Raw genomic sequence first — 11,494 nt, forward strand, 5'->3', positions numbered from 1 at the left:
GGGCTTCCTTCGAGTGCAGCCGTGCAGGGGGGGGGGGGGGGGGGGCATTATGAGAGATTTTCTTCGTTTGCTAGATAGGGTGAGAGACAAGGGGTTCAAAGCACATCCAACCTCGGAACATACATAGTGCTTCCACTCAGGTTAATACGTTCAAGAAAAGAGTTCACATTAACCAGTTGGACATTAGAACAAACTAACTTTTGTGTGTGTAGTTATCAGTGTGAGATGGGTTTGTATCTTTTACGGAGAGTTTGTACACGTGCATAATTGTATTAGAATGATGGTGTGTTTAGATTGCATGGTTTTCAATTCGTTGAATTATTCGAACAAGTCACAACTCAATACTGACCATGTTATTGTTTTGGAGGGTCCTATATACTCCTGTAGTTACTGGTAACTGCCAAACCTGTACTATTATATGTTTTCGTTTTGCTAATAAGTTTTAAAAATTTCAAACTCTTAAAGACAACATGCCAGGACCACTGCGCCAGTACGCTTCTAAACAGTACATGTCCATTTACATGCCAGTCTAAGTGCAACAGGGATCTCTAGCAGTTTTCAAATTTGAAGAAAATGTACTTCCCGGAAGATAAATGTTAAAGGGACACAAACCATATTTCAGAGATAAAATCTGCAGAACTATTCTACAGTTTATAACTTATTGCTCTCCAGTAATTCCATAATATCAACAGTATAATCTCCCCCAACAAGATCCACAACATTGAGACATAAAAACCGGTACAAAAAGATCGGATGAATTCTATTGAATGCTCAAAGATACAAAAATTGGATATCAACAATAGAACTCCAACTGCAATAAGACTACTTATGGGCATATAGATAAGATCATAACTCTTCAAGTGACCTTACAAAGTTAAGCTCTCAGGATCCTCAATAATCTTTGCAAAAGTTTGTAGAAATGCTGCCAAATCAGCACCGTATACAATCCTGTGATCAGCAGTGACATTGACCTGAAAAAAGGAAAATGTTGAAACAACTTAGTTAAATACAAATGCCCTGATGTTGTCATTTCATACTCTGTCCACTATGCCATAGCCAAATTCCAGAAAATATTGCCAGTATTGTCCCGAACATTCTGTTCAACACAAGAACACATTCCAAGTGGCAACCCAATCAAAGAGGTCCTAACTCCTAACTGGCAGCACCAGCAATACATCCACACAATACAACAACAAAGCTTTTAGTCCCAAGTAAGTTGGAGTATGCTAGAGTTGAAACCCAACCGAAGAAAGTCACATGTTAAGGTTCAGACACGTGGATAGCTATTGTTTTTATGCACTCCTATTCAAGGCTAAATCTTTGGGCAAATTCTATTATTTCAAGTCTACTTTTACTAATTCCCATGTTAACTTCGGCCTTCTCCTATCTCTCTTTTCATTACTATCGCACCTTAGGATCCTACTAGGCACTTGTGCCTCTAGAGGTCTCAATTGAACATGTCCAAACCACATCAACTTGTGTTGTACAAGCTCTTCTTCAATTGGTGCTACCCCTAGTCTATCACATATATCATCGTTTTGGACTCGACCCTTCTTGTATGACCACAAATCCAACACAATATACATATTTCTACAACACTTATCTGCTGAACTTGTCATCTTTTTGTAGGTCAACATTCTATACTATACAACATAGCAAGTCTAATTGCCATCCTATAAAACTTGCCTATAAGCTTATGTGATACTCCCTTGTCACATACAACGTCAAATGCTTACGCCACTTCATCCACCCTGCTTTAATTCTATGGTTAATATCTTAATCAATATCTCTGTCTATCTATAGCATCGATCCTAAACATTGAAAGGTGTTCTTTTTGGCTAATACTTTACCTTCCAAACTAACATCTCCTTCTCATATGTAGTAATGCTGAAGTCATATCTCATATATTCGGTTTTAGTTCTACTGAGTCTAAAAGCTTTGGACTCTAGAGTCCCTTGCCACAACTCTAGCTTCCTATTTATTCCTACCCAGCTATAATCAATTAGCATTAAAACAGATTTTGATGAATACAAGTTGTGTGCTTGGTACCTTTGAATTGTATATTTTCCATTGCAAAATTACTTATTTTAGGCCAAAAAATCTATTTTCACAATTTAGACAGAACCATAGAATAGCATCTACTCCTCTTGTTTCAAAACGTAAGTCGTTTTTAGTATTGTCCTATGTCAAACTTCTCCAAATATGGCCAAGCTTATAGAAAAATATATCAACATATGCAATAGCAATTAATGCATTATCAAGACATATTCCATGGTGGATTTAATGACCCTAAATCGGTGTTGTAGATGTTAGTCCATTCTTTTTCTAAACTTGGTCAAATGTAGAGAGTTTCACTTGGGGCAAAACAAGGACAACCTACATTTTGAAACATAATGAGTAGTTATTATAGACAATAACTGTAATTATGCAATATATTGGACATCTTATCATCAAAATTAATTCACGGCATTAAACTACTCATAATAACTATAGATGATAACTACACATGACACTTCACATGATGTATTTAACAAACTCTATGACATAATAACTACAGTCAAGAATACATTTTAAAAATCAGTACGAGGTACAAGTAGAACTATCAATATTTCACCATACTGAAATGCTATATGCAACCAACGGATGTCTAAAACAATCAGGTACACAACTAACCAGCATTTTGCTCTTGACGCTAAAGAAACCATCTTTATCAGCCACAACTGTAGGTTTCGAGGCTCCAACAGCCATAATAGCTCCCTGCACTCAGTGATACTCAAATATTAACCCTCATACATATGGGAAGCATACATTTTACAGTTTACATGGTCTAGGAAGAAAAGGATTTAAGCCCACCTGGCCAGGTGGAAGGATTGCATCAAACCGATCTACACCAAACATACCCAAGTTGGACAGTGTAAAAGTCCCTGCAAATAACAAAATCTTCAGGTAAGCATGTTCACATGAGATTTTCAAAGACAACCTAATACACTATGCAATGCCATGAGCCCATGAGTTCCATACCAGAGTTGTAATCATTTGGTTGGAGCTGTTTTGCACGTGCTTTCTTGACTAGGTCCTTCCAATTTTGCGAGAGCAAATAAATATCCAGCTACAGTGTAACATTCAACAAACTGTTTGGTGAACTTGTTTGCTAAAACTCCGAACTCCGGAGTGAAGCCAAATTTATCACAAAGATACTATATACCTTGTCTGCATCCTGAAGGACAGGTGTAATAAGGCCACCATCAATTGCCACAGCCACTGCAATGTTGATATTACTGTTGTATGTGAAGCTCTTTCCATCCCTGCAGGTACTATTGACAACAGGGTGCTGTGCAAGAGCCATGGCTGCAGCCTTCGCCAACAGCACTGTCATTGTCACTCCCTTTGGCTTAACCTGTCAAAATCAAATCAGCCCAATAGTAATCAGGAAGCGGGGCAAGAAAAACAAAGGAGCTTCAAGTGCAGTCATGCCTGCTCCAAATCCTCACCTTTTCGTACAGCTCATCGAGCTTATCGGTTACAATGGGGTACCCAACGCGGAATGCTGGCACTGCCAGGCTCTCCACCATGTTCTTGCTCACTGCAGCCTGCATGGTAGTGAATGGAACAACAGTCGCGCCAGGAACCGGCGGCAGCACTGCTGCCTGAGGCACAGCACCAACTGAAGGCGCGGCCACAGGTGGTGGCGCAGCAGCAGCAGCAGGAGTGGGCTCTGACTTCGGCTTGATTCCGGCAGCCGCCTCAATATCTGCCGGCGTAATTCGACCGTACGGCCCGGTGCCAGTAATCTTGGCAAGGTCCACCCTGTGCTGCTTAGCCAGCTTCTTAGCGTGCGGGCTGGTAATGCCCTTCGTCCCCGCGGCCACCGGCGCTGGAGCAGTCGTCGCAGCCGGAAGAGGGGGCGGCGCCGCTGCGGCATCCTCCGTCGGAGCAGGAGGCGCCTGCTGCGGCTGCCCGTTGGAGAGCTCCTGAGCCTTGGCGAGCGCGAGGGGAACCTCCTCCTCCGACTCCGCGAGCAGCGCAATGGGGGCGCCCACCGGCGCTGACTCGCCAGCCTGGACGAGGACCACCGCCACGATGCCGTCGTGGAAGGTCTCGACGTCCATGTCGGCCTTGTCAGACTCGACGACCACAACAGCATCGCCCTTGGAGACGCGGTCTCCCTCGCCCGCGGACCAGGATACGATCTTTCCCTCCGTCATGGTGGAGCTCAGCGCCGGCATGAAGATCTCCCGGATCTTGGCGCGCACCACCATCCGCCCGCGCCGCGGCTGCCTCCACCGTGTGCCCGCCGGTACCACTCCGGCACGGAGCCGGGCGGGCAGGGTGGAGGCGGAGAGCGAGAGGGGTGCGGGGGCCGTCGCCATTGAAGAGGAGTGCTCGATGTCGGAGGCGGAGGCGAGGAGGAGAGTGGGCTTTTGGCTGGTCCTGGTTGGGTATATGGGGATGCAAACCAGTGAGGAGGGGCGGAGAAAGCGAGGCGAGGATGGCTTTGGAAACTCCGATGATGCTGTCATGGACCGGGCTTTATTTTGCTGCGGGCCCCTACGTCATTAACAAAGGTGAGCAATCTAGCCCATCGACGGAAGTTACCCTCATCAGCGCTTTAGCCCATGTTCTGAGAGATGGGCTCTATTCCTGCTTATTTCGTTAGGCCCATGGCTTCTATTATTACTGAGCAATGAGATGAGCAGGCCCACGAGGCCACGACTTATCCCGTAGGCCACAACACTCGCATCCAGCTCCTCTGCTTCTGGCGACCAAATTCTGCCGTCTCCACCGCCGCCGCAGCCAGCGTCACCGGAGGGATCTGCCGTCTCCCTTGCTCCACGCGATGAACACCGACATCACCGCCTCGACTAAGCCGGAGTACCCGGTGGTGGATCGGAACCCGGCCTTCACCAAGGTGGTCGGCAACTTCTCTGCGCTCGACTACATGCGCCTCTCCACCATCTCCGCCGTCTCCGTCACCGTTGGCTACCTCTCCGGTTCGCCTACCCTCCCAAACCTTATCTCTCACTTCACCCCCATCGGTAGCTCAGACCCGTGCTTGCCGTGCAGGGATCAAGCCGGGGATCCGGGGCCCGTCGATGGTCACGGGCGGCCTCATCGGGGTCATGGGAGGGTTCATGTACGCCTACCAGAACTCCGCCGGGCGCCTAATGGGATTCTTTCCCAACGACGCCGAGGTTGCGCGCTACAAGCACAAGCTTCATTGAGGATCCAGCTCCATTCCGTCTCTCTTTTCGCAACCGTTTCGCCTGTTCCTTTCCTGATTCCGTGTTAACTTCAGTACTTTATCTGGGCACTCTATGGCCTTGGTTAAATAAAAGTGGTATGTTGTTGCACGGTTATGAGGATTCGATGATACAATTCACCTCATCTTTATGTTGTTTGGTGAGAATTTCGTCGCCGTTTGGGTGAATTTATGAATACTGAAGTGATTTCTGCTCTGAACTTGTTATTTGTTGTGTGGTCGTGTTTGTGTATCTTAGCTTGTCAGGATTGGGGATAGTGATCTTATTACCTCTCATGGTAAGCAATGGGGGTTCATTTGGCTCATTGGCTGCCTGTAGGGGAATATTTCAATGTTTGTTTGTTCAGACGATCTTTGCATCAGGATTTACTTGGTGTCCTCCACATCTGAATTTGGTGCACATTTATCATCAAGAATCTCATGGGGGTACATAGATGGTGGTATTAGAGAGCAAACATAAATTTTATCTGTGCTTACTAAAATCCTGTTTGTTTTATCTTGCGAGTGCAACTTACAAGCTGAAATAAATATGTCTCAGAATCTCTGATTGCAACACTCCATAGGCCAGACTCTTACAGTCCAACGATTTGCTTTCCCCCCAGCTTACAGATTGTAACAACCTACAATGTGCAAGCTAAAACAATGTAGCCTAGGAAGTGTATACAAATCTGTGGAAATGAATTTGATGCAGCTGGTCTTTGTGGTATTGGCATGCTCCCATCCTTTTGATTTGAGTTTTGCGAAGCACATCCTCCTTTATCCTTATTTGCTTCATCTTAGCTTCAGTTGATCCAAGCACGAATGGTCTTTGCTGAGTGAATTTTGTATGCTGCTGAACTGTTGTGAGTATTTGGTGATACAATTTAACCCCCTCGTGTTATTACCTGTCGATAGTTTTGTCCCTGTTTCAGTAAAATTTATGTATTTTAAAGTCATTCCTCTCATGAAGGTTAGTAACCATTGTGAGTACCATAGTAGGATTAGGGGATGTGATTCTACGGGCATGTTTGGTTTTCTACCTAAGGCGCCACAATCTGCCTAACCTTAGGCGCTCGAATTGAAGAACTAAGGTTAGGCAGAAAAGTTTGGCACATTGTGGCGTCTTAGGCACCAAACCAAACAACCCCTACATCTCTTTGCTGTGTTTGGCTGGCTCTGGCTGTTAGGAAAGCTGCCAAAGACTGGTTATATGATATCTGCATGTGGTAATTACTGAACTTGGTGCGAATGGTAAAATTATTAATTTATTTTTTGGGTGGGGCGGGAGGTGGAGTGGGTGAGGGTATAGATATTATTATGAGGGGGAAGGGGGAATACATCAATTTATTGCTCATTGACTTGGGAAATGCACAAAACTATGTGCAAATCACTATGATCTGAATGGTTGTTTGTGGCATAGGCAGCTGTGTTTCAGTTTATTTGAGTTGATTGAAATGAAGTCAGTTATTCTCCCCGAGTTTATTCACTTCTGATACTGTCATTTTAAGACTTAATGGAAACACCCACGTTTGTATTGTTGCATTCATTCTATTACATTGGTGGGGACGAACTAGTACTTACCAGATAGGCTGATACCTCACTTGGGTAAGTTATGTGTTATAAGTTGTCATGATCATTTCAGATGTAGGGTGATGCATGGTAGGTCTCAATCAGATAGAAACATTGGCTTTCACTTTAGTTATATGTTTAAGCTGCTTGGTTTCTGCCTCAAATTGGCTTTGCCATTTTGTGTTATACTGACTCTGATGTGTATGAGGCCTTCGTCAGTATGGCATCGCTATAGTATTTCACTCATATATTTACAAGAAATCAATTGAAGAAATTTAGTCCAGCAAATTGGATGGCCATTCCTTTGTAACTTCTCAGGAGAAAAAAAGATTATTACAAAAGGTTAGGTTATGAACAAGTATTTAACATGATTCTGGCCTAAGATTACAATAATTGTCTCACCCTCCCGTGTTGTATCTGTGGGCTGTGTCTGTTAGAACCTGACCTTTAATCCAGGTAGACATAATTGCTGAGGCCCGTTGTTTCGTTGGAATAGAATTGAATTCTATTCTAATAATTATAATTTAGATAAAACTAATTGAGTTAATATATTTATATATGTAATGTATTTGTATGTTATCCTAAATCATATCAGATAGATAGTTATACACTACATTTATATTATAGAGAAATAAGTTGAAGAGTGCTATAAATTGTACATTAGAAAAGTAACATGTAAATCTATAGAATTAATTTTCATCTCTCGTCTCTATGAATTTGAGATAGTCTTATATATACACTTTGGAAAGTTGTGGAATGTCTATTGCGTTAGTTAAATTCCAATTCCTCAAAATGAAGGGAAACAAACGGGGCTTTAATGTACATCGATAAACATGTTCAGCTTCAAAGTCAATTTGCATAGACAGATCTTGATGGCTCGTCAAATGATTCAGGAAGTAGTTATTCGAACCCACGGTACACTTAAGGGCCTTTTCTCGGATTCATGCGTTTTCTCGTGAAAATGAACTGATTCCTGTAAAATTTCTATAGCATTTCAAAGGAACTCTTAGGGCCCGTTTGTTTGATTGAAATTGGGTTGAATTAAAATTTAATTCTTGGGCTGACCTGTTTGGTAAGCTATAGAATTGGAAACTAACTTTCCATCCATTTCTTGGGCCGAATCAAAAGCCTGCCAAACTTTCCTACCCTAAGACTACCCTAAAACGAGGAAACAGATTCCTCGTCAAGCGCCGCATCCTCCTCGGACTTGTCTCCCCCGAGTGTCGTGTCGCACACCTGCGCCTCCTCCTCGTCGGACTCGGCTCCCCCCTAGAGCCGTGTCGCACGCCTCAGGTACTTCTGTTCTCCGAGGTTCCTTTGGTTTGGTTCTGCTCAAGGTTTACGAGGGTTGCCTATCTCTTTCTCTGTGCTCCGTGATGTCTAGAAGGTCATGTCTAGTAGGTCCACGAACGATCCAAGCAAACTGGTCATGGGGTAGCTGAAAGCACTCTGCGTGGTTTGGATATAGCTACCATGGGTTCAGTAGGGGTGGGTTTGGATATGGATTGTATTGGCAGTCAGGCAGAGGCGACTAGCTCATGGATCTGCTCATCGGCTGATCAGATAGGCAGCGTGAAGGTTTGTCGCGGCTGGTATGGTAGATAGATAGTGATGACCGGGTAATTGTTTTCAAGACTGCAAGCCATTGGCTTGAGCTTGAGGGTGTCCGGTTAAACAAATGAGGGTGTTCGATAGCCCCTTGAGATCCGTGCTTTGCAAGAATGTTTAGTTTGATCTATCTAGTTCCTCTCAGATAAACCATACATGCGTATTTGTAGCCATGAGCATCAGGCACCACTTGTTTATCCGCGAGAGCATGAGCATGTCATGTAGTAGTAGTCGTTGCAGTTTTTTCAGTGCGTTCTATTGTGTCGTGTGCCTGTGTGGAGCCATTTCAGAAGAAAGCAAGGGGATCCAAATGCAAGTTTGAGTTAGTTAATTCCTGATATTTCCAAAGTGATAATCATGTTTCATACTACCTTTGTTTTTGTGTCCTTATTAGTGAGTAGTTACTGATTTTTTTATTCCTTGGACCTGTGTAAGTTTCAGTTCAGTCGTGTGCACTTGTTTCAGATGTGTGGTAAAAAGGATTCATCTTTTAGAATATGTGTGCACTTGTTCTAAAAAAAATAGTGAGATGTAAACTATTGAGTCCTTGAACCGAGAAGCCAATCAGAAAATTATATTTCTCTGCTCCACGTTGGTATCCGTGTACATTTGTGTTTGTCTATAGGCTACCCATAAATTGAAATGATTTCACAATTCATGTTCAATAAAGTGAAAGATATAGGGAGACTAGTTCATTACCCCGGCTGTAGGAAACGTGTGACGCCTAAGAGGGGGGTGAATTAGGACTTCTAAAACTTTCACTAAACTAGGCGTCTAGGCCACAAATAAAACCCTAGAGCAAAACCTATACAAATAATCAAACTAGAATGTGCAAGCTAGGTTTTGTCTAAGTGTTGCTATCTCTACCGCAATGGCTAAGTTTCAATCTACACTATATAAGTATGAATACAAGATTGAAGCTTAAATGCTTAATATAAATGCGAAAACTTAAAGAGCAAGGTAGAGATGCAAACTCTCGTGGATGACACCGGTATTTTTACCGAGGTATCCGGAACCACGCAAGGTCTCAACTAATCCTCGTTGGTACCCCTACGCAAAGGGAAGCCCACGCGAGGGCCAAGCATATCGGTCGAGTAACTCCGTAGAGAGCCACGTGCCTTCTCCACGCGCAAGTGGTGCTTCGCTTCCGGCTCCTCTCGGACGCTCCCCGCCGTCTCCACTATCGAGCTTCTGGCTGAAAACACTGCGGGCCTCGTTCCCTCCGGTACACGGTGGCAGCCGTGACACAAACACAGTTGTCACGGTCTCGCAAGACTCTCGCCCCACTCGGTACAATAATGGCTCGCACAAGAGCCGAGGGGTTGGTGGTTTATTTAAAATCACTCAACTAACTAGGATTCACCTAGAGCAAGTGCTAAAGCGGTCTAACTAACCTAAGCACTTCGCAAAGCACCTACGCTAATCACCGAGTGATTCTATTAAGCACTTGGGTGTAAAAGCACTTGGGAATGTCTACTATATGCCTTGGTATGTCTCTTGGGCTCCCACACTTGGAAATGGTTGGTTGGGGGTGTATTTATAGCCCCCAACACTCAACTAGTCGTTGGAGAAAAGCTGCGCTCTCTATGGCGCACCGGACAGTCTGGTGCACCACCGGACGGTGTGTAACACCTCTGGTGTTACTGGCACCAAAACTTGAGCATGACATTATATGCATTGACATTTCATTTTGTTTTTCACACCTAGAATGCATTCACTAGGTAAAATTTCAAAACAAGTTGTGATGTGGTGACTTGAAATGTGCTTAGCACCAGGGTAGGGTACTTAACCCTAGGATTAGGACACATGGGTGACAGTAAGTCAAATTGAGTATAATTTCAAAATCATTAGAAATGTTCACAAGATATCAAATTTGGTGAACTTTTGTGACATAAAAACCCTAGTGTGCCCAAACCCTAAAAGAAACCCTAGGAAAACCCTAATTGGAACCCTAGGGGGTGAATTCAAATTCTATACACTTTGGGACCAAAGTGCAAATATCAAAATGATAGGACACCACAAACCAAGTAACTTTCATATTGAAGGATTTTCAAGTAGTGTGGAGGAAATTGGACTTATTTGCAAAAGGACCCAAGAACCCCTAAGTGGCCAAGTCTGAAGTACAGTGGAATTGGGTCAACTTTGCAGCTTTGTATCTCTTAATTTATAAGGATTTTGCCCTAGGTCAACACATCAAATTTGTAGAGCTATGATAGGGGTACAACTTTGCTTAAGTGACTGAGCCTTGATGTTGTATAAAAATTGGAGATAAATTGGCCTAAAGATGGACTGTCAGTCACCACTGATGATTGAAATATGACCACCAGTGACATTGGGAGAACTTTGAGATCAGATTTGAGTAGGATCCAGTGACTGTTCGATTGTAGGTGCTATACCAAAATTAAAGATGGATTATAGGACAACAAGTTTGCTACAGACAGATAATCAAGTTGCTACATAAAAATTGGAGAAATTCATCCCCCAAATTGCTCTGCCAGATACTCTGATGGAGATCGTCATGGTACAGTACCTGCAAAAGATCGCAGGTGCACTAAATCTCGCTGCCGATGACCCCGCGTCGCGATCCTCGCTGGCGCTGCGATTCGTGCCCAGTGGCGCGCGGATAACTTCGCGGGGTGAAAGACCTTTGGCAATCGATGAAGATGGGGCACTGTGGTCGCTCTGTCACCGTGCCCACTTGCGCCGCGACGTGGCCGCGTGACCATCGCCATCGTGCCGCCATTCCTCACGGTCATGCCACACCGTCAGCCGTTTCACCATGTCGCCACAGACCGCAGTAGATTGCCAGTCTATCGCCTAAGTCATTACCTCAGTGAAAGCCACGACAGCTTGCGCCAGTGAACTCCCTCCCTCCTCGACTGCCAGCACATCTTCTCAAAATTGGGCACCACCGCTGATAACTACTGTAAATTGAGCATTTGGCTAGCTCTGTTAGGTTGTTACGCACCCAGCGCACTAGCCCTCGCCTCCGATTACCACAGTAGCTCGCGAATTTCAAACTTCCCCCAAATCGGTCGGAACGCCGCCGGAGACATCTCACCGTGGCCAGTCCCCTAC

The 11,494-nt window shown here is 44.3% G+C and overlaps 2 protein-coding genes across 2 annotated transcripts; one reads left to right on the plus strand and one right to left on the minus strand.

The window, feature by feature from the left end:
• Positions 1–619: 619 nt before the first annotated feature.
• Positions 620–4,399, minus strand: LOC100279373 (uncharacterized). Its single transcript, NM_001152389.1, is given in 6 exon segments — positions 620–971; positions 2,674–2,757; positions 2,854–2,924; positions 3,022–3,109; positions 3,206–3,397; positions 3,492–4,399. Coding segments are annotated over 6 exon segments (1,419 nt in total). The 5' UTR covers positions 4,371–4,399; the 3' UTR covers positions 620–866.
• Positions 4,400–4,763: 364 nt separating this feature from the next.
• On the plus strand, positions 4,764–5,460 carry LOC100275334 (uncharacterized). The gene is made up of 2 exons (NM_001149431.2): positions 4,764–4,991; positions 5,065–5,460. The coding sequence occupies exons 1-2, from the start codon at positions 4,838–4,840 to the stop codon at positions 5,220–5,222; spliced, it is 312 nt and encodes a 103-aa protein (NP_001142903.1). The 5' UTR covers positions 4,764–4,837; the 3' UTR covers positions 5,223–5,460.
• The last annotated feature ends 6,034 nt before the right edge of the window (positions 5,461–11,494 follow it).

The sequence above is a fragment of the Zea mays genome, chromosome 4 (assembly GCF_902167145.1).
Source record: "Zea mays cultivar B73 chromosome 4, Zm-B73-REFERENCE-NAM-5.0, whole genome shotgun sequence".
Lineage (NCBI taxonomy): Eukaryota > Viridiplantae > Streptophyta > Magnoliopsida > Poales > Poaceae > Zea > Zea mays.